The sequence below is a fragment of the Varanus komodoensis genome, unplaced genomic scaffold, assembly GCF_004798865.1.
Source record: "Varanus komodoensis strain SLA01 unplaced genomic scaffold, ASM479886v1 scaffold36, whole genome shotgun sequence".
In the NCBI taxonomy this organism is placed as follows: domain Eukaryota; kingdom Metazoa; phylum Chordata; class Lepidosauria; order Squamata; family Varanidae; genus Varanus; species Varanus komodoensis.
Window position 1 is genome coordinate 2501524 of NW_025335873.1, and position 23281 is coordinate 2524804.

The 23281-nt window shown below is 54.0% G+C and overlaps 1 protein-coding gene across 1 annotated transcript in view; it reads left to right on the forward strand.

The window, feature by feature from the left end:
- PBX3 (PBX homeobox 3) overlaps positions 1 to 22959 on the forward strand; it is a 45307-nt gene extending 22348 nt beyond the window's left edge. Inside the window, exons 4-7 of the mRNA XM_044440155.1 lie at positions 6981 to 7146; positions 11753 to 11865; positions 14056 to 14145; positions 21225 to 22959. Of these exons, the coding sequence (XP_044296090.1) occupies positions 6981 to 7146; positions 11753 to 11865; positions 14056 to 14145; positions 21225 to 21317 (462 nt within the window). The 3' untranslated portion in view covers positions 21318 to 22959. The remainder of the gene's footprint in view (positions 1 to 6980; positions 7147 to 11752; positions 11866 to 14055; positions 14146 to 21224) is intronic.
- Positions 22960 to 23281: the final 322 nt, after the last annotated feature.

Here is a 23281-nt window from a genome sequence, read left to right on the forward strand (position 1 = left end):
CAAAGTCCTCACAGCACAGGATGGACGGCAGACGGTGTGTCCACAGGTTTCCAGGAAGCCCTTCGGCTTGCTCCAAAAGGCCTTCATAAATCCCACTGCCAGAGAGTGATGTCTTCCCAGATGGGCGCGAGCAGCACCTTAGTCAAGAGAGGCTGCAGCATCCCTTGATTTGATTTAGATCCCTTTATTGACTTCTGCCGCAATGGTCAAGATAATAAGCCAGCCGAGGTTATGCTTTGCATCCCCTTTTTCTAAAGCAACAGGAAACTCCTATTCTTCCTTGTTTTTCGCAAGGGCCTCTTGCTGCGGCTCCTCTGTGTTTATGTGGATTTCTCCTGGTCAACAAATGAGCATCGGAGAAGCCAAGACACTCAGGGTGTTCGCCAAATGCAAAGCAACGCAGGGAAGGAGAAGGGGAGGTGGCCCAAAAGCACCGGGGGCAGAATCCTTCTTTGGAAGGGCAGCTTCAAGAAGAGGGGGGCGTGCCCTCCAGTTCCCCCAGTGCCACACTGTCAGTGTGGCATTCAGTCTGTTCCGTGGAGAATTGGGAGTTTTGAGGCTCATGCTCCTCTTTCCAGAGCATCCCAGAGGAGGGGCAGCTGGACTGGCTGCAGGTCACCTTCCGTTCTGCTCTCGTCATTCCCCTGCTCGCCCCACCCAGCAAAACACCCCCTCTTAGCCCCTCTGAGGTCATTTTCCTGACCTCGGAGGGGAGCTGGTGTAGGTAGGTCTTCTCCCACCAATTGCAATGAGGTTGCGGGAGCAGGGAAAGTTCCTCTGATTCAAAGTTCTGAAACCGGAGCAAGTCTCTGACCTTAAAACTGGGAATTCAAAGTCTCTGGTAGCCCCCGCAGAAGCTGGGTCCATAGGACTGCTTGCTCACTCACATGTTCAAGGATAGTTCAAGGATAGGCTGGACGTCCACATGATGGGCATGTCGTGGGCGGAGCCGGCTGGTGCCGGAGGTCAGACTAGATGGCCCGGGAGACCCCGTCTGACTCACTCTGTTTCTATGTTTCTATATTCTCTCTCTCTCTCTCTCTCTCACACACACACACACACACACACACGTGCTCACACACACATTCCCCAACCACTTGGCAAACCAGGATCAAATATGTATTCTTTAATTTTTGATCAAACATCCCAGCTTTTGCCTTTGTCACTGACAGTACAAAAGCTGAAACGAAGCCTCCAGTCACGAGAATTGCAATATCTTATTCCCACGGATGGCATTCTCCAGTTGCACAAGAAATGCAGCTTTATTCTGCAAGTGCAAGCTTTGCCGTCAACATACGTGGTGTTTACATCCATCAGGGTCTGCCTGATCATAGTTCTGTTGTTCATTTGTCCTCTATCTATTTGTGTATTTATTACATTTCTAATCCCCCCAATAGCAACTATTCTCTGGGCAGGCAGCAAACAGCTAAAAAAAATCTAAAACGTCATAGAACAGTTTGAACTCTAAAGTGCAATCAAATATTTAAAAGAACAAATATGATATAATGCAAATGAATAAACAGCACAAGGACTGATGAATCGAGCATAAGAAGTCTCGAACGAGTTTTCAGAATGCTGGAGAGAAAAATCCCTTTGTCTCTCACCAAAAGATTTAATTGTTTTCTTCAACCAAGGGTGCCGTTTGCCGGGGGGGTTCGGGCCGTTGGGTACCCGGGCGGGGGGGCAGCCTCTGTGCATCTCTTGCCCCAGAAAGCAGCCCGATTTGGGCTCTGTGGATGCTGCCTATTGGAGGGGGAGAGAAGGGTTGGGGTTTGACGCATCCTAGTCGGGCACCCTCACCCCGCAAGCACCTTTGCATCCTCAGAGAAGCAGCCAGTTTGGGGCGCGGACGGTTCCCCCAGCAGCCCTTCCAGGAACCAGTTTTGCAGAATACTCAGGAAGGCGAGGAGTTCGTCGTTCTTCAGCCATTTCTTCCCGCCGTTGTCTGAACCAAGCTCTAGGAGCGTGGCTTTCACAGGGCAAGCATGCTGAAGCGAGGTGACGAGACACATCGCGCCCCGTTTTGGGTGGGAGGGAGCCAGCCCTGGCTTAGGTATTCATTTGGATGTGGGATGCAGGTTAAACATAACGTATGACCCGCTGCTCCATTCATTGCTTCCAATTAAACCTTGCTTGTTAGTCTAACCTCTAGGTAATCCCATCAAACAATGGATGTCAAGGCAACACTGTCCACAATGGCTCTGGGCGAGTGGCCATTAATTTTAATTGCCTTGATATTAAAGATTAAGAAGTAGTGGGGCTAGCAGGGTGGAAACGATCCGATGTCAAGCAAATCCACTTGCTGAGCCTTCCCCAGGCTGCGGCGATATTAAAAATTTTACTGTGAGAATTAAACAAGCCTTTATTAGTGATGGCTGTTGCTTGATTGGTCCAGCGGTGTGCATAAACACCGGATTTTTCTATATCCACGGACAATGCCATTGACATATAGAGATTCTGCAATTATGAAACTGTTAATAAAGCCATAATTGGATTGTCCGCAGTAATTATTTGCTGGCTTTCATTAATGTATTATTGCTTCCTGACTGACTAGGTCATATTAAGTGCAGTATATACAATACCGTGATCCATCGTCTTGGGAACGCGCCACGTGAAAAGAAGCACCTTCACTTATTGCGTTTCATGCTGGGGGGGGAGGGGGGAATCTTTCATTAATTTATGTTAAAGCAGGTGCCCAAATTGCGGAGCTAGGAAAGAGTTGTCCTTTTCCCCCCGTGGTTCCTCATGCCGCGTCCCACGAACTCCAAGTAAGTTGGCGTCACTTCAAAGCAAGACGTTGGGGTGCTATCCAGAGAGGTGCTGGGGCTGAGGCATGCCTTTGTTGAAAGAATCCCCACTTGATTCCTAGGGCAAGCTGGCCTCTTGCCAAACCAGCGCTTTCCTGGGCCCTTTGGGTCAGATGGATAGATGGAGAACCTTTCTCCACACACAGAGTAAGCAGGTGCTGTTTTCCTCCTAGAAAATGGAGAGGGTGGAGGTGGAGGGATGGAGGGAGGGTAGATTGGGACCTGTAGGGCGAGTCGCCATAGATCATGGAGAGTTTCTGATGCTAATTGTCTGCCCGTTGCCATGACCAGAGGGCTGTTCTTCACCTCAGTGAGGGGGATGCTGCGAAGGAAGTGAGGGATAATTGGGGGTAGAAGTACAGGTGCAGGGATCATGCACAAAGTCCAGTTCAGGTACCAGAGGCTGAGTTCTTGAAATTCTGACAAGGCCTGAAGGATGCCCACTCCTGTCCCTTGGCTGCAGTTCCAAAGGATTTGCCATTTGTGGACAACTGTGTGCATCGCTTGGTTTTCAAAGGAATGGCCGGAGACCCCCGAATTCATAAGAAGCTATCTCATAGAGCTGGATTCTCCAACCAGCTGTTGAGATGTGTTGCAGAACAATGGTCAGGCTGAAGGATTCTGGGATTTGTTACTCATCCGAAGGGCTCCTGGTTGGAAAAGACTGTTAGAAGCTATCGGTCCATCTAGTTTGGTAATGACCACTCTGGCACTGGCTTTCCAGGCTCTCAGGAGGTGCCAGGAATGCCTGGGAGCTCTGAATTCCTTGGTGGTTGTGGTGAGCCAAGACTGTGCTGTACCACGGAGGTGCTGGTGCACTCCAAGAGGTCTTCTCCCTGCTCCTTCACGCCCAAGCAATGCGCTGCATTGCTCAGCTCCGTGTCGGTGCCAGAGGACGTTGAGGTCTTTGATGGCTAGCTGCTCCGGGTGGCATTCAGCTTGGTTGGATCTCCAAGCGCTGTTGATCTTCCACTGTGGAACTGGGAGGAAGCAGTGTCCAGCAGTGAGGGTCGCATGAAAATCCTGCCACTTACCCCTGCGAGGAGCATCATCCAGGGAGAGCATCAGCCAGACGGCCACAGGGCAGTGTGGGGACAGCCCCTGTGGTGTGGCGGCCACGTGAGCCAGACTCGGGACCTGGCAGATCGGAGCTCGAGTCCCCGCTCAGCCATGGCGCCCGCTGGGTGCCTTTGGAGCAGTCAGACTCTCAGCCCGACCCACCTCACTGGGTGGTGGTTGTGAGGATGCAAAGGTTCCTCGCAGAAAACAGCAGGCGATAAATGCAGTGCCATGATTCTCATCATCGTGATGGGGATTTTGATAAGGAACCGTTCTTTTGACCCCCTGGTCCTGTGGATCTGCTTGGCTAGGGATTTGCTTTTTCTTTCACTGGGGTCGATGTCTGCCCACAAAAGGAGGCCTTTTTTCCGTAGTTATTTACCCCTGTTATTAATTACACAACTCCCACCAGCTGCCAAGATTGGAGAATGGGTTCTGCATGCCGGCTTCCCAGCAGCTTTGTTCCAACTGCTCTGACGGTGACCTTTGGTGGGTTAATAGGTAGAGGCTTAGAAACCAGCCTGGCGATGGTCCGGCCATCTTCAAAGCGGGAGAGTGACAAAGCAGCCTTTCAGCTGGTATTGATTTATTTCAGCCCCCTCGGTTCTCGCCGCAGACGGAGCTCGGTTCTGTTTGTGGCCCTGCCAAGGTTGTCGCAGGCCCTCGCAACCGCCCACACATGCAACAAAGAACAAGGGCATCGTCACCTTTCAGGCCCCCGCCTCCCGCTCCGTTTGGCCCAGCGCCACTTTCCCTTGCCGCGCTCTGGCTCGCAGGCCTGGCCGTGGGCACGGGAGCGCCGCCACGGAGGAGTCCGGAGCCCGTGGACATCCTGCCCATTTCGCCCCAAACAACCGGCAGTGGACTGAGTGGGCAGGGCGTATTCCCACCTCCAAGTTGGACCACAGTTGGTGCGTTTTTTGAAGTACACGAAGGATGTTGTCACAGATTGGAGTGGCTCGGCAATTTGCCCAAATGTATGCAGTGCGCATTATTTGCACAAATGTGAAGCTGGAGATGCCACAGTTCTAGCGTGATCCTGCTAGAGAAACTGACTGGTGGCTTCCGCTTTGCAAAAATGAGGATTGGAGGCAATGTCTGGTGATCAAAACTGTGCAAACAGCAGCCGGCTTGGAGATGGTCGCCCATGAGCCGGCCCCACTTTCATGATGGCGGTTCAGTGCCAGGACAGGGCTTTAAAAAACCCTAAATCCCTTGAATTTTTCCCTCTCTGGAATTCCTTGCACGGTTTTCTTGCTGCCTGCCAAGTTTTCCACCTGCGCATGCTACTCTGGTATTTTCTAGGGTGAAGTTTAGGGAGACAGGGCACTGAAGGAGAAGCAGATCTTCTTCTAGGAAAGTTAGCACTGGCCACATATTTAAGCTGAGCAACGCTGCCCTGGGCACTCACTGAAGCAGAATGACAGCCAGAAGCCCTGTTTGGGCTGCTTTTGGAAACAGAAGCCATTGCCCTGGGTTGTAAAGGAAAACCTTCCTGCAGAAGAGCAGGCTTGGTTTTTCCTACTTCCATGCTTTGCTTCCAGAAAGCACACGATACTGGAACTTTATCAGGGTTATTCAGAGCTGGACACTGGGCAGGGCAAAATTGCTCAGGATCTGCCACTCCTGTTGCTGTTTTGCTGCCTCCATTAGCAGAACGAGGCAGTGCCTGTGCCGGAACGCTCCGCTCAAGGTCCTCGCCATCTCGGACTGCGCCGCCAGAGTGGGGGCCATGTCCAAAGTGCGGTGCCCTGGGCAGCCTGGCCAGTGGGAAGGAGCCCAGAGGAGGGATGGCGGCTTGGCAGCCCGGACCTCAGATGCATGGCCAGGGCCTGGCTCCCCCGGGGAAAAGGACAGGCGAGTCATGGATGAGAAGAAGCGCCTTCTCTACCTGGAGCCATGGCAAGATCAGAGAAGGGTGTTCAGTCGTTTGAGCAACTTCCTCCCCTTGCAGAGGAGCATGTGGCCATGAGGACACGACGGCTCTCCACCTCAGGGTGGGTCCGTGTGTCCCTGATCCAGGTCACTTTCAAATGTATTCACCCGTGAATCAGGCCCGTCCCGTTTCATCTGGACCTGCAATTCTTCTAACAAAAGAAGAATATTTGCATCGTTGCTAAGCTCCCCCAACACCGGAACAAGCGCACACACGAGCTGCAGGGCTCTTGGGGCCCTCGTCGGTCCCTTTGGGGCGCACCGGCCGCACCATGCCCCTTCCCATTCCCCCTGCGGGTTATTTCGTGGCTTCCTGGCTTCTCCAGATTCCCACTGCTCCCAAGCACATGGTGGGCACGTCATGAGCGGAGCCGACTAGATGGCCCGGGAGGCCCCTCCTGACTCGCTCTGTTTCTCCCTTTCTATTCTAAAGGGTTAAATGCCTCCCGCAAGACTTAGTCACTGGCTGTAAAAGCTTCAAGCGATAGGAGGCTAATATTTGGTTCCCATCCCTTTGGCCGCTTGGGTATCCCCTGCAATGCCCTCTCCAAGAGCTTCTCCAAAGTGGAGTTCAGCCCTCGGGCAGGAAGAGTCTCCCCACCTCAGCTTCATGCACCTGAAATGCCTGAAATGTATGTTTGTACATCCAAAAACACGCAACTGTGGTCCAGCCTGGGAGCTAAAAACTCTGTTGCAATGGCTGAAGGTGAAAGCAGAACAATTCCCCGTGTTTTGACCCGCGCAGTCCAGGTTACCATGCTCAGGAAGGGATGATACCAGGAAGGGAAATAATAACGCAGGGCTCAGTGCAGAACTCTGAGAAGGGAATTCCGCTGTTCGGACTTTCTTCTTTTCCAGAACTCAGCTGCCACTCAGAGCACAGAAACGAAACCGAATGCTCCGAGCTCCATGTTGTCATTGGCCACCACGTAACTGCGCCATATAGTTAGTGGATATTTTCAACCGGTCCGAGAGGCTCCATCCCTGACTGGGTGTGCTCTCGATCTCGAACCAGCCACTTCACTTGAAACCCAGAGAACTGGCTGTGCAAAAGGGGAAAGCAGCCCCTCGAAAAGCGCGCATGGTTTGCCGCGGATCACGACGGGAGATTCGGCGTCCCGCTCCGCACACCGCCCAGGTTTTGGCCTTTTGAAAAGTGTCCTTTCCTTTCTGTGGCAGGTATCCAACTGGTTCGGCAACAAGAGGATCAGGTACAAGAAGAACATAGGGAAATTTCAGGAAGAAGCCAACCTTTACGCAGCAAAAACGGCGGTGACCGCCGCACACGCCGTGGCGGCAGCTGTGCAGAACAACCAGACAAACTCTCCCAGCACGCCAAACTCTGGTACGTAGCACCCCCTTCACCACACGGCAGGGAAGCGACGCTGGTGGCAGCGCAGGAGGGCTTTCCTTGGCCCGGAGCGCAGCCGCCCCTCGGGCAGGCGGGCGCCAGCAGCTCTTTGACGGATGCCTTTCTCCGGAAGGAGGGGACGCGGGGAAGGTGCCCCCTTTGTTGGCTCCGCAGGCAGCCTGGGAAGGTCATGTAAATGAAGAGAGGGGTGAGCAGCTGCTTTCTTAAGGCCTTCCAGAATGACAGCCTCATGGCCAAAGATTTGGCAGGCCGGTGGAAACTGAATGCCCCTCCGTGGCTTGCGCTCTCCCTCCCTCCCTCCCTCTCTCTCTTTCCCTCTTTCTCTCTCTCTCTCTCTCTCTTTCTCCCTCTCTCTCTGTATAAAGAGAACACACTCACTCGGAGCAGTTAGAATGTTTGTGTGTCTGCCATGGTTCCTGTGGGAAACCATCAGGACTTTGCCCCATGCTTCCACAATTCAGTGCAAATTCAGGACAATCCCCTGACCCTTTCTGTAACTCTGAACTTGGAGCTGTCTCTCCCCCCCTCTGTGTGTGCGCATGTGCGTGTGTGTGTGTGTGTGTGTGTGTAATCATCCCTGTGAGCACTGAAGGAAAGCTGTCCCGCAGCCTCCTCACCAGCTTTGGGTGGGAGGGAGGTTGCTTTGGAAAGCAGTGCTGCAAGAAGCGTAGCGATACAGGATAGTCTGGCTTCCCTGCTCTGAGCTCCGCTCTCCAAACTCAGACGGGGATCAGGGCTCCCCCACCTCAGGGCCTGTGTAGGGGGAATCCTGCTGGCTGACTCTCCGAGGCTGGAAGCTCCACCTCGGGGAGGGCGGAAAGGGGACAGACGTCTTGGCGGGCTGTTCAGGGAGGGGATGAGACGGAGAGACGGGGGCATGATTTACCTTGTGCCCCCTTCTGGGCGCCTTTCCTCCCACTGTCTCCTGAGCAGCGTGCACACGATCGGCAGGAATACACCTTCAGTCTCATACGCTTATTTTTTAAATCTAGAAACCGCTTTTCATCCAGAAGAACATGCTGCACATAATGTTAAAAGAAGCCCTGTGTGGTTCACACTCACACACAAACACACGCATTGCTGGGGAAGAGAGATACGCACTATTCAGTCAGCAAGAAGACACATGCATTGATCTGTGTTTTGCTTTGTTATTTGAATATGAAGCCTGGATGCCTTGAAACGTTTCATCTGACACCAAAAGTAAGGCAGAGGAAGGGCATGTGACCACAGCCATTCACCGGAAGACCCCCCCCCCCCCCCCGGTAGTATTTTTTTTCCTAAGAAAGGCTGGCTCTGGGTGGAGGGCCTCTTTGAAAGGTCTTAAGCAAAGATACGGGAGAAAGTGCTGTGCCAGGTACAGCACACGGGGGCTCAGCCATCTAGGTCAGGACTGGAGAGCCTCTCAAAGACACCTGGCGCCCGTTTCGATGGAAAAGGGCTGGCTGGGGAAGGCTGGGAGTCGGAGGCCTTTTTCTGCACCTCCGACTGCCTGTAATGAAGCCCCAAGGAAGGCATTCCGGGCTCCTAAAATGCAATTCGGTTTGCAGGCTCACAAAACCCACCCAGTGATTGCTGGGTGGGATCAGGGATCAGGCAGGACCACCTGGGGCCTTCGCGTGGACCCCATGGGGACCCCCGTGTGCATTTTGCCTGCAGCACTCCAGATTTGCCAGTTGCAGTGTTGCATTGCGCTTGTTCCAGGGGCTTCCGGTGCCCGGGGGAATGCTAGGGAGAATCCCTTCCACCCCCTCGAGGTCCAACTTTGGGAGTCATGCTGGAATCCTCAGCCTTGCCCCAGTGTGCAGAATGGTGGGCCCCAGCCAGACGCCCCCATGAGTGTTGCTTGCTAAGTTTTGTGGGGGGGGGGGGAGTCAGCTTGGTCATCATCCGATGCTGTGACTCTTCCCCAGCATCTGCTCATGTGGCCTGGGACAGGATCGGGACCAAACCAGCAGAGACACACGTTGGACTCTCTCCTTTTTAACGAAGATGGCTCACCTTGTGTCCCCCGGGAGCAAAACGATCCAGCAGGGCATTCCACTGAAATTCCGTGAGATTAATCCATCCAAGGGGGAATCCACTCTTCCGAGCTGCCTGGGACGGGGCAACAGGAGGATAAAGCCACCAGGAAGAGCGTGCGCTTGTGGGGCTCCATCCCATTCCGTTTTAGCATGGGGGGGGGGGTTCCCTGAAGGCCCCTTCCTTGTAAGGGCCCAACTCTCGCTCTAAGCACTGAGAGGAAAGAGAGCTTCACCTGATCCCTCCAGTCTACCCTATCGCTCCCGTGTCCCCGAGAAGTTTCCAAGCAAAGCGGTACCCCGGCACATGGTGCCAACTGGAGGACAGCATGCCTGAGGGCAGGGGTTTGGGGAGCGCCCCTCTGGGGTTCCACCGATGCAAACAGCTCGGTGCCGCAGCAGCGTCCCAGCGGAGAAGCCGCCTTGGGGCAGTCGAAACAGCAGAGCCGAGTGACCAAGTGAAACAGAAGCTGCTGCTTCTGATGAGCACAAATCAACTTAATTAGCAGTTACCAACCACTTCCGTCCTTAGGAGGCATGAAAGTACAAGCTGTGGCTAGGGTTCCCCTTTTGTCTTCCGCGGCAGCAGCTAGAGACAAAAGGAGCCGGGGGCCACGGGGTTGGTGGGAGGCAAAGCTTCTTCACCGCCTGAACATCTCGCCGCTCTCTTGCCCGCGGCCCAGGGTCCGTTTTCCCATGGTCTCCCATGAGCGTCTCGTTTGTCTGTGGGAGCGCGAATTCTAATACATAAAATAGCGGGAGCCGTGTTTACCAGTTCTGCAAATTGCTGAAATAAGCATCTGGTCCTTTGGGAGCAGGTAGTTAAGGCACAATCCTACACACATTTAGATGGAGAAAAGGCACCGCTGGCGGGGGCGCCCTGGGGGTTGTCGGCCTTCTCCCCGTCGAAACCTGCGCAGGGTCGCCCCTTAATTAGCTGCACTTTTCCACGGGCTGGAAGTGAGTTGAGCTTGCATACCCTTCCGTCTGGGGGAGCAGCGCTTCGAACGCGAGCAGGAAATCCCCTCGGCTGTTAGATGGGGATGGCCGCTGCATATCCTCCCGGAGGCGGTGGACTGCACCTTCCCTCATCCCCCGCCACTGGTGGCACTGGCTAGGGCAGATGGGAGTGGGAGTCCAGCAGCTTTTGGAGGGAAGCATGTTCCCCAGCCCCGTAGGAGAAGATGCGAACTCATCTCGTGGCAGGACCCGACCCTCGAGGAGGCCTCCTTCATGCACGGGTGCAGATGCAATGCCTCACTGAGGGCGGTACGGATGGCGTGGCTCCTGCTGCCTGGTCAGTCCGAGGCCTTGCTTGAAGCGTTGGTCAGCCTCGCTCGATGGCAGGAGGGCAAATGGACTCCATGGAGGAGCGCCCCCTCGGAGTCCTCCCGGGGCCAGCAAGGCACCTGCCTGACCCCTTCCTGCCTGGCAGGTGCTGCCCGGCTGCGAGCTGCGTGCCTGAAGCCCTTTCACTGAGTGGCTCAGGCCCGATTCGCCAAAAGGAGGCACTCCAGCCTTCCAGGCTGGTCGCAGCACCGTTCTCCTCCTCCGGTGCCCCTCTTAGAAAACTCCTCCACACTGGACACGGGAGCAGCCCGGTTCTTCTCGTTCCTCCCCTGTCCCTGTTGCTTAGCAGCTCACTCGGGCCGCCCACTTCCTGGAAAGTCCCGGGAGAAACTTTTTGCACACACTCTCTGCTGCAGCAGCATTTCGTAGGGAAGGGGGGAAACGCTTCTTTGCGGGATGCATCACCGTGTCCACACGAGTGGGCACCAGTCAGCCTGCCAGAAGATGCTCGGCATGCGCCCCGGGCCCTCTTGATCACTCCGATTGCTGCAGGGCCTGATGGGATCTTTGAGATAGTGTGGGGCTGGCACCGAGGATCGGTGTGTTTGGGCAACCTTTCAGGGCCCACCCCCCAAGAGACCCCACTGTTGTTCGTTCGCCTCTCCCGTGCGGCACAGCAGGCAAGGGGGGACCATGCCGTGAAGGGAAATGTGGCATAAGGGCCGCAGGAAAGCAGTGCTGCCTAGTGGTTAGAGTGTCGGGCTGGGGAGTAGGAAACTCTCCTTGATGACTGTGGGCCCGGCACTGGCTCTCGGCCCAGCCTCCTCCGTCACTGTCCTCGTGAGGTTCAAACGAGAGGTGGACTGAAGAAGCCACCTTGGCTTCCTTACACAGAGATGAGAAGGCGGGATAGAGAGTGCAAGAGCAAATTGAGAGGATAGGAAGAGGGGAAGCAGGCAAAAGCAAGGGGAAACCCAGAGCAGAGGCCCCCCAGACACTGCAAGAATAGGCTCCTGGGGTCTAGGCAGGTTCTCCGTGCCGGCCCCACCCGGCTTGCCTGCAGCCTTCTCGGCTTTTCCGAGGCGCCCTTCCCCGCACGGCACTCTCTGTCCTGCTGGCTTCCTCCTCTTCCTCCTGCAGCTACCTCCCCTCCCCTCCCCCCCCTCCTCCTCCTCGTCTCCCCTGCCCCTGTCTTCTGGAGGTCTTTGGAGGGTGGATGTGTGTGGTTTGCCGCTCTCTGTTATTCAGCTCCTCAACTCTTTCATTTCCAGGTTCTTCGGGTTCTTTTAACCTCCCTAATTCTGGGGACATGTTCATGAACATGCAGAGTCTGAATGGGGATTCTTACCAGGGGTCCCAAGTCGGAGCCAATGTGCAATCACAGGTAGGAACAAAACACCCCCCCAAACCAGGGCCCCTCTGCGCAGGGGACGGCTTGGCCTTGGTTTCAAAGCACAAAGAGCAGAAAAGCAAGCAAGCAAACCGTCCAGCCAGAAATTCCACCTTTTTTTTAACCTCGGGCCCCCGAAAATCATTCCGTGCCTCTGTCCAAATTGGGCCTCCCTGTTTATCTTGACTAGTCACGGATGCTTGAACCTTTGTACCTTGCCAAGGTAAGGGCTGGCTTCCCCCTCCTTCTCCCCACCCCCAATTTGAAGTTTTTCAAGCTTTGTGAATGCAGTTCGGCTCTGGCTTGAGCTCATGGCATTGGGTTGAGTGTGTTGTTTCATTGTCGACACGAAAGCTTTTGTTTATCGGGGCATCTTCTTTCCGTCTCTCTCTCTCTCTCTCTCCCCCTCTCCCCCTGCCCCTTGCCATTCACACTCTCTTTCGTTTCGTTTCATTCTGATTTGTTTGCGTGCTTCATTTATGAGGTCTCCATCCATTTCAGTGTTTCTAAATCCCCAAAAAACCAATATAGCTGAGCTGTTATCTTTTCTTCCCAATGTATTGTTCTCCTCTCCCCCCACCCCCGTCTCCATTCCTGGCCCCCTTTTGAACAAGTTGAATCTGGCCGCCTGCAGCCTCCAGAGCTGCGTGTATGCCACAAACTGCAGCACACAGAATTCGGCGTTGTCAAAAGCTTGGCTGCAGAATATCAACTTCCTTTTGCTTTAAAAACGAAAGCTAAGGTTCTAGCCCTTATGGCTGTGGCCGCTCAAAAGCAGCAGCTGCTGAGAACTTGGAAGCCAGGAGGAAAGACGGGTCTTACACTAGTTTAAGGGTTGGTGCTTCGGGGTTCTTTCTGTTGTTAATTAATTATCATTATTGTCACATCCCGCCTTTATTTTCCAAGGCAGCCTTTTAGTGTTTTTTCTTTTACTTGGCAAGCGGGGCTAGTAATAAGCTGTACCAAACAGGAGGTACACGCACATGACGGGCAACACCATACGGCGCGTCGGGGGTGGGTTTCCTCCACAGCCCAACCCCCATTTTTAATGTGGCTGGTCTAAACCAGGGGTGTCAAAATAATCTAGCAGGACAAACACCCAACCCAGCCGGTGCTGGCGAGATCTAAAATTTTCCCCCAAGTTACGGCCGGAATCCTGGGCCCGGAGGAGTCATTAGGCTCTTTTAAAAATCGAAATTCAGAAACTGAAGAAAACACTGTGCCGCTTTTCAGCTCTCCTCCTGAAGCCCTTTCCCGAGAACAGCTGCTGCTCTGGGTCCCCCTCTCCAGGAACAAGGATGCCCCCCAAAATCACACCATGGGGAAAACCTGGTTCTTCCCACGCCCTCCAGCCTTCACGTCCCCCCACTGGGGCCCAAGGAGCTCTCAGTGCAGAGAACGTCCGTACCCATGAGTCCCCCACCTGCTGTCTGGGACCAGAGCACAGAGCACCTGGCCGAAAGGAGAAGGGCGTGGGGCAGGCACTGTTGAGGCCCCGCTCAGGCGGGCCGGCTCACCATCTGAATGGCACGGGCTCCCACACAGCCCTGCTGCATCAGTCCCAGGGGGCTGCTGGACCGTCCGAGGCATCCCTGCTGCAGACCATCCCAAGGACAGGTGCGTGTGCTCTCACGACACACCTGGCGGTGCCAGCAGCACCAAGCTCTGCCTTTGGGCTCAGCCCAGACTAGCAGGCCACCCCAGGATGGGGTGCAGAAGCGGAAACCGGTCCATTCTGGGATCCTTGGGGGCCCTGACCCCACATTTTCCCCCTCCCACCCCCGGTCACTTATTGGCCCTGCTTTGGCGTGGCTCCTCCACCCACCTTCCAAAATATCGGAAAGCCTTTTGGCAGACTTGGTTCCTGGCAGCAAAGGCTTTCGGCAAATGCCGGCTGGCAGCTCCGCATTCTGGCCCTGCTCCTTCTCCCTCGAAACCCACCCCCTGCCCAGGGAGGCAGCCCCAGGCCACCTCCGAAATGAGATTCAGCCCCAGCCCCAGAGAGGGGCTCCCTCCTCCCCTGGCTTGGAAGACTGGCCTTTCTGGGAACATGTGTCCCTTGGGGGCACACGTGTGCCTGCACCCCACGCCCCCCCCAAAATACCCCTGCCCTATAGGTGACGCTGCATCGCTGGTTTTGTAGGGAAAGACGAGGTCACGCTTGCCTGTGTGTGCCCCTTGCAGGTGGATACCCTCCGTCATGTTATCAATCAGACGGGAGGATACAGTGACGGTCTGGGAGGAAATTCGCTGTACAGTCCACATAATTTAAATGTAAGTACCATCTGCATGTGGGGTGGGGGGGTGGGAGGAGGCCACTTCCACCAGATCCCCCACGCGCAGCTCCCCAGACCTTGTGGCTGTGAGCCGGCTTCCTGCCGGGCACAGGAAGGGTTCATGTGGGGTGCCCCTGGCGATCACACCCATGCCAAGGCCGCCTGGGCATCTGCCCTCTCCCGCACGCCGGATTTGCAAGTGTGGGCGGGCTGCCTCTCGGCGTGGCTTGCAGATCAGGTGAGGAGCAAGTCCCAGGAAGGGTCATCACGGCCCTATTTGCATGGCTGCAGGACCCCCAGCACCCGCTGTGGCTCGGGGTGGGCCGGGCAGTAAAGCTTCCTCATGCCCAGGAGTCCAGCCTCTCAGGCTTGAGCTTATCCCGTCCACTTTCTGCAGCCACCTGCCATTTTTTACATCCGCACGTCTTTTCTAGGCATTCCACCCAGCTTGGGGGTTTCCGTGCACCCGTCCCCAAATCCTTTCAGCGGATCTCATGCATCCCTGCTCACCTTTCTCCGTCAGCATTTCTGTCCATCCCCGGCCGATCCCCAAACTCCGGCAGTGCCAGATTTCAAAAGGGGCACATCTGGCTCAGAATTTGGTGGACTTGGATTAAAAACTTGGTTGAACAAATCTTCCATGCATCTCCATCTGTGACTGACACTGAAGTGCCCTTTTTATATATTGAATACGCCACTGGGTAGAGAAACCCGAAACCTGTTCTTGGGGTTGCAGACAGAAACACTAACCCTGTAAGGAGGGTACACTCCTGTACACTCGGGGGGTCATTGGATAGGTTGGGGACTGAAATTTAGCTTTGGGAAAGCACTTTGGGAAGATTAAACCTTTAGTCCAGGAGCTGGCATATCTCAGGGTCATGGATCATTTGCTAAAAGTGTCAAGATCAATGTCAGAGGTCCCAGTTTTTAGCCCAAAACCTAGTTCCTGGCAGGAAATTTCTGTGGACAGAGTGTTCTCAGGGGTGGCCCCACACCCCTGAGAAACTCTCGAGGAGAAACTCTCTCCCCCGCATCACTCTTGCAGCTAAGAGAGACTCCTGTTGCTCTAGTCTGTGTTGGGCACCATGGGTTTTGTGATCACGGAAGCTGGCCTCATGAAGACCGTGCTCCCCGAAAGGTGGATTAGAATTATTATTCTTATTATGACCCGTGATGGTAATCTTGAGAAAGAGGACTCGATTCTCACGGCATTTAATGCCCCTAGAAGAGCTGCCAGGAGTGATTCAAAGGGAAAACTAGAATAATTTGTTCAGGTCGGCTTAATACACACCTGGGAAGAGTTCCAGCGGCCGAGTTTCACCCACCCAGCGGTCAGCCTGACCTTCACAGCAGCAGTAACGAGCCGATCGGAACGGCTGTTTCCCGGAAAGGCATCTTTTTCTGCAGCAAAGTTGTCCGGCTTTGCTGTTGATCAACAGAAGAGTGGGGCTGTGGGTCAAAGCTAAATCTGGAGCTTATGGGTGGCCCCGCCAGGCTGCGATGATCAGTCATGGAAGGGGGCAGTTTTAATCTTGCATAAACCAAAAAAAGTGTGTGTGGGGGGCAACCTCCAGACAGCCGGAGTTAGTTGCATTCTAGGGTTGAGTCACTAAGGACATCGCCAGCCCTCGGTGTGCTGGACTAGGACTCTTGTTGCCCCTGGGCAGCACAGGCAGTGGATGATGGGAAGTGTGCTCCAGGCCATCTGGAAGGCAGCCCTCCTGGGTCGCTCCTCAATTTCTCTCTGTGGTTCTTCTGAGGAAGGCCAAGGTGGGCTTTCCCGCACGGCCTGACATGTGGGAAGGGGATTCTGGACCGTTCGGTGGCTGAGGTTCTCCTTCGTGTGGGCAGCCGGTCAGGCTGCTGGACTGGTTGGGCCGGTCGGGCTCCCCTTCTGGAGGCCTGGGACGGAGCACTGTGGGATTCAGGCTGCAGGCTCTCTGCCCACCCGCTGCCCCACTCTGGGGCTTGAGCTTCGCGGTTGCCGGGCCAAGGCAGCCCGGCAGGAGAAGGGACACTGGGGTCAGGTGGAGATCAGGGTCTTGGCAGCTCGTGGGCCACGCATCCAGGCCCACGGCCACAGGGTCAGTGCTCAGTCCCCAGTAAGGTAAGGGAAGCTGGATTCAGCCACGTCCCACCAACAGTCTTGCCAACCTCTCCCCCTGTTCCCAAGGAAAGCTCCAGAGCAGAGCACCCAAGGACCAGCCACGGCTTGCCCATGTCTTCTGAAGAGCCTCCTGATGAGGGGAGATGGTCCCTCCCGCCTGGGAGTCCCCTGCTGCTTGCAGATTCTTCCCTTAGGCTTGATGGGGCCATCATGCCTCTTCCGTCCACATCCCAGGCTTAGTCTCCCGCCTTCAGCCTCCGGGCTGGGCTCCCCTCCCAGGGAGGGAGGCCCTGCGTGGGGTGCACTGAAGACCCAGGCTCCTCCAGCACCCCTTGAGTGCTCCTGGTCTTCCTCCAAGGAGGGAGCATCCATCTCAGGCAATTCCATGGAGTGCTGCTAAATCGGGTTGGTGAAGGTCCGCCTTGATACCGACCTATCTTGGCATGGGCAACGCCCTCTTCTTGCTTGCACCCCCTCCCTCCGGGGCACATGCAGAGCCTTCTGGCCTGGAGATGTCCACCCCGCCGCTGCGTTCCCCCGTGCGAGCAATGCCTGATGCTGCGGGAGGTCCCTCGCCAGCGCAACGTGTCTGCTGCGCCCGAGAGGAGCCGCCTGGTCCTCGGGGGCCTGGAGTGGCACGGGTGCCATTCTGGGGGCAGCAACACCCATGCCGTTGTCACCCCCAAGCTCGGACGTGAGTTGTCTGCCTTGCAGAGAACTAGCAGCTGTAGGCTTTAGGCATTAATGCGCAGAGCACATGAGGAGGAATGGTGGCCACATCTCCAGGGTTCAGGTGCAGAAGTCAGGCTTACCCATCCCTTCACGTAGCTCATCCCGACTGGAGCCCATGTCAGAGCTCTGTTCTTTTCTGGTGGCATGACCATCTTTGCATGTTCTCATCCGTGTTTTCCCAAATGTGCGCCTCCACTGGGCGCATCTTGGAAACACGCCGGTGCTCCTCCCATTGGTTTGAGGAACTTTCGTGCACCGTTCTGCCACGTGTGCTTTTCAAGTGCTTGTGCGCTGCTTGCGTGGGATTCTCAGGCCACACTGCGCACTGCAAGCTCAGGAAAGGGCCGGCTCGGACCTTGGAGGGTGTCCGAGTTGGCGCCTGGTCTGCGAGGCACCTGTTGCAAACGCCCAGACCAGCAAGCCCAGCAAGCCCTCAGCCCTCCTTGCCCGCTGCAGGGGCACTGCCCAAGATGTGCCTCCAAGGTAGCAAGCCCCAACCGTTCCTTTGGGTGAGCGTTGGCTCAGGGCCCAATCCAACACGTCGTTCAGCAGGAGGAGCTCCTCCACGCGCCACCGTCCCTCAGCCAGCCACGCTGCCCTGCTGGGAGGCGTGGGCATTTTTCTGCCGAGCCATGCATCAGATTGTGACCCGACGGGATTGAAACCATGCCAGGGACTCCAAGGCCCCTGCCCGTGGCCGATGGAAATGTTGTTGGTTCTCGAGCCCCCACACACGGCTGCGATGTGGTGGAAGAACGGCCAAGGGGCCAGAAGGGAACCCGCTGAGAAGTGGCGCTCCGGAGCGACAGAAGCTCCTGCAAAGTATGAGAGCCTGGGAGAGCCCCGCTGTCTCTTTCTCCTCCTCCTCTCTCTCTCTCTCTCTCTCTGCAGCCTTCTGCTTGCCACAAGAGTAAATATTAATGGTTTAAAATGTGATTGAAGACATTCAATTGAGAGGGTGGTGGTGGGGAAGTCCCATTAAATACTCAAATCTTTTTCCATTTGAAATGTCAAATCTTTCTTTTTGGGGGTTTATAAATAACTCATAATAACCCACAACAAACCATATAAAAAGCCTTTTAGTCGCATTTCTCCCTTTTTCATTTAAGTGTTTTGAAATGCTTCAGAGAATTTGCGATATCCTTATCAACATGATAAAATATGAAGCTCTGATTGCCTCCAGCGTTTTACAGACATGAATTCCATCTTTGCTGATGAGGTCTGATAAGGCACTGTTGTATTATACAGTGCATAATCTCAAACCACCAGAGTAAGGATTAATTTATTTGTGGGAGGGGGAAGAGAGAGCGAGCGTGCGAGGGGGGGAGTCATCCTGCCTGACAACCTCTCCCCCAGCTGCCATGCTGAGTAAAAATTTGTAATTTGTTGTTTATAAATTTGGATAAAGAGGGAATGATGTTTACTTCAGATGGAATATCCTTGGACTCGTATCTCCACCAGAGTTTTCTTTCCTCCCTTAAGCAGATTTTCCTGCCTGGGAATGCAAGTGGGGAAGGGGGTAAAAATGAACATTTAAACACGTTATAAAAGCAAGTCAAGAGAGGGCCAGTGCACAAAAGTCTAGCTGCCGTCACCACCTGCAGCTTTGTGATCTGTAGAGCGGTTCAAAGCAGCACGTCAGTATTATTAAAAAGATTCCTCCTTTTACAGTGGGAGAAACACACACACTCTCAGGGAGAAAGATTTACACTTCTTTTAGTCCGAAGCCTATTTTCTGACTTTAGAGGGTGGAAAAGGAAAACAAGTTCCTCCAGGGCTGGATAGAAGGAGCCAAGCCGTCGACCTGCCGCCATTCACTCACTGCTCTTTTCCATCTCGGCACGCTGAGCCTCTCACCAGCCGGGATGTTCGCTGACCCCACCACCATCTTGCTTCAGCCGCGAGCCACATTGCCCGGGAACTAGCCGAGCGCGCTTGCTCACCCTGTCCGGGTGGACCGGGCTTCGGATCTGGGGGCCGATCCCCGCGGAGGCCGTTGCGCTCTCCGAGTCGGCTCTCCGAGTCGGCCTCCAGCGAGCGCAAGCCTGGCCTGGGCCCGTCACTTCCACTCAGCGTCGCCCTGCAACTCACACGGCCCGCGCCTCCCTCTTCTTGACTGACATAAAAATATGTAGCGACAAGCTGTCTGCTGCAGCAGAAATCTGATCAGACATTGATTTCAGCAATTGCCTCAATGGGCCAAGACATCAGGCGAATTTGTTTCTGAGCGCTGTTATTGCTGATGTAGGTCTAATGCGTTGGGGGGCCGGCAGCAGCCCGAGACGGGGAGCAGCATCCGGAAAAGGGGGGTGGGGGGGAAGGGAGAAGACTTCTGTTCACGAGTAATTGGAAAATAGATCCGAACAGGGTGCCTCTCCTTCTGCTCCCGCGGCTTCTGCTCCAGGATTACAGCAGTTGGAGGGAGGCTCAGGCCTCGTCTCTCCTGGCCTCCCAAATGGCTCCTGACGTGTGCCCAGAAGGGAGACTTTTAAAAATGAAATTAAGATCCAGCCGCGTTAGGGTTTCTCTCTCCTTCCCTGCCCCCGCCGCCCTGCTCTGGATTCTTACACGGCTGGAGAAGCCCAGACTCTCCGGCTGAGCTCGGGGCCGCGCACCCTCCTTGCGCAGCCTCTGCGGCGGAGGTGAGTGGCCCGCTGGGGGAGGCAGCCCCGTGGGGGACAGGAGGGGGGCCTCTCCCCCAGGGAGCACACACCACACCTGCGGAGCCGAGCGGCAGGGCTTGGCCGAAAAGAGCATGATATGGGGAGGGGAGGCAGAGGGCCTGGGGTCTTCAGCTTCTCAAGAAAGGGCCCTTCCTGCAGAAAACCTGGAGCCCTCCTCCGGCTCCCCTTCTCCTTGGAAGCCAAGCGAATTCCAGATTCAAGGTGCTGGTTTTAGCCTATAAAGCCCTAAATGGCTTGGGACCAGGATACCTGAAGGAACGTCTCCTTCCTTATATGCCCTCACGCCCCTTAAGATCTGCGGGAGAGGCCCCGCTCCGGGAAGCCTCCCTGAAGGAGGTGAAAAGGATCTCTACTCGAAGGAGGGCCTTCTCTGCGGTGGCGCCCAGATTGTGGAATGCGCTCCCCAGAGAGGTTCGCCTGGAGCTGAGCCCATATTCTTTTCAGCGTCCAGTCAAAACCTTTTTATTTAAACGTCATTTTAAAAATTAGTAATTTTAGTCATTTAACAGTTGCCTTTGATTTATTTTTTTACTGGTTATATACTATTTTGCTGTATCATTTTATTGATAGTTCTTATCGGTTATTGGTTTCAGTGTTGTAAGCCACCCTGAGACGTCATAAAGGACAGCATAGAAATGTTTCAAGCGCATGCGTACATGCGTCTGGCTCTCTTAACAAGGCAGATAATGCCTCGCTTCTGGCAACATGATGGACCCAGTGGCTGGTTCTGGTGATGCTTGCTCCGGCAATCTCCCTGCCCAGGGCAAAGTAATGCATTGCACAAGAAGCGGCCTTTGAAAATGGCCTGGAAGCCTCAGTTAAAATCTGGCAACCAGGGTATTAGCTGGAACCGGTTGCCCTCTGTCCTGTCACAGCAGGTCCGCAGCATCTCCACTGGCCCCGGCTCGATTCCAGTCCGTTCGTTCCCTGGGATCATCATCCAAGGCTTTGCTCCAAGTCGTCCCACCTACTGAGATTTGGCTTACTGGTGAGCAGGCCTTCTCTGCGGTGGCCCCCAAATCCTGGAAGGCCCTCCTGGCTCGGGTCCACCCAGCACCCACCTGGTTGAATGTTCCATCTCCTGGCAGAGCCCTTTCTATCTTGCTAGGCCTTTTCATGTTTTGCCAGCTCTACATGCTTTAAAACACCTTGTCTTCTGTGTGCAGCCGTGATATTTATTCCCCTCCCCACCTCTTTGACTAGGTTACAACTCTGCCACTGCTCTGATTTCTTGAATTTCATTTACGTATTCATTTACTTTACGCTTTCCACATACCGCTCCATATCCAGCCAGTTTCCAGAGCCATGATCCACATGAGCTAAAAGCACAGAGTGAAGAATTTAAAGCGACGTTGTGTTTTTAAAACCAGCTTTGATTGTGTCTTTGTTTTTTTTTTTAATCGCAAACGAAACGAGCCATTTGGAGACTCGTAAGTTGCAAGAAGGGACGAATCCTGCCCTCGCAGGCTTCAGGACTCCCCGTGTAGGGGCACACACCGTGATGCTCCGATGATGGACTGTGTTCTGAATCGTGTGTTCTCTTTCTCTCTCCAGGCAAATGGAGGCTGGCAGGATGCGACCACTCCATCTTCAGTGACCTCTCCAACAGAAGGCCCGGGAAGTGTGCACTCCGATACCTCTAACTAATCTCCTCACGTCACTTTTTTGTTCCCCGCAAGTTGAGATGCCTTTCTCTAGCGCATTCAGAATCCTAGAAGGAAAAGGAAAACCGCAGAAAGGAAATGTTGCCCCCCCACCCCAGTCAGTCACTGATGGCTTTACTGTAAAACCCCCGTTGTATCCAAGAACTCGAAAAATCGATAGTGTGTGGGTTTGTTTTGTTCTCGCTCTTTTGTTTTGTTTTTTCCCCCTTCAGAAGCTATCTAAATCATTTGTATATGTACTGAAATATCACAAAGATGCGCACACTCATGCAATGTTAAGGAAAAATAAAACCACCAAGCACTTTATCCAACTAGGCCAAGAGTTAAGCATTGTTTGTAGCCCTGTAACTATTTTGAGAAAATAATTTATTGTCGGTGGGACCTGCAAGGACGGCCTACAGGATGCGAGTTTCCTGGCCTTACGGGGTAAACGAAAACCGTTCTTTAAGAGTCGCCTCACACAGCAGAACCAGGCCCTGGGGGGCTTTGCCCACAGGGAACCGCCATTGCGACCTGAGTTAATTCTGGACGCCGAACGTCCTTTCATCTTCCACTCTTTCCACACCTTCTCGAGCAAAGCTGCGCCTTGCTCGGTCCACCGTATTCCACCGGTGGATTCGTGTTCGTGTTCGGGGGACCCAATGCTTTCGCTTTCGGCCGGGCCCCGTCGCTTAGCCGTTTCCCTTGGGACCCCGGGAAGGCCTTCGTCCCTCCTCTTCCTCCCCCGTTTCACCCTTCTTAGCATCCCGCGGTGCAGAGCCTAGCCTCACCGCACGCCGGTGGGCACGGACGATCGCCGCAAGGCGAGAGGTATCCTTCCGGCGTTTCCGAACGCCCGCCGATGGGTTTTACAGTACGAGTGCATCCGTCCGGGGATTGGCCGCCGCTCGTCCACGGCAGTGAGAGGCCGGAATGGCACCTTTCTCTGGAGCGTTGTATATAGTGTAGCAAAAGAGTATTTATACATTTCACCAATCAAAACACAGCTTTATTACCTCATGCAAACTCATACGAACCAATAGAAACATGTTCTTTCGCTTAGAGTGCTCACTACCTACCTCTAAACCAGCCTTCCTCGGCCCGGCACATTCCAGACATATCGGACTACAACACCCATCACCCCCAGTCTGGGCGGCTTGTTGGGGGTGATAGGAGTTGTGGTCAGACACATCTGGAAGGCACCAGTTTGGGAAAGGCTGCTCTAAACAATACTCGTGGCTGTAGTTTATATCCCTTTTTTTAAATTTTTCCTCTATCCTTTTGGGTTTGGTTTGGTTTGGTTTTGATTTTCGGGTTGGGTTTTTTGGCATCTTGTAATTAACTCTTTGTTTCCCTTCATGAGATGTAATGTACATTGTAATCTTTTAAATGACGACGATGACAAGAATTAAAACGTTTTTAAAAATTCAGGTCGCCCTGGTGACTTTCGAAAAGAATAAAAAAAAATCTTTGAAGTGGAAACACTGAGTCTTTAGGTTCAACACAAAACAGTAAAACTGTTTGTAAATACAAAGAAACATTTTGAATGTTCTTCATCTTGTTACTATACTAATTCACGCAAAAGAAAAAGAGAAAAAAAATAAAACCAATAACGGATTGTAAAACAGAGGTCTCAGTATTCAGTACGGTATAATTGCGGGTGGGGGGGTGGGGTGGGCGTCCTTTTTTTCTTTTTCTTTTTCCTTCTCCTCCTCTCTTTTATATTGTATGCGATTCTCAAACTGATTGACTCAATGAAAAAATGATAATTTGTGGCAGTGATTCTAATGTATTAAACCGTTTCGTGTTACTTTCTAACTGGATTACACCCTGAACCTTCAGAGTCTTCCTCGTGGTAGTTCTATGTAGTTTCAAACCATGAATAAACTTTTTGCTTTCATGAACCAGCATGTGGATGCGGTCTTCTTCCCCCTCGGTCTGGGTTGGGCTTTGACAGATCAAGGTGGC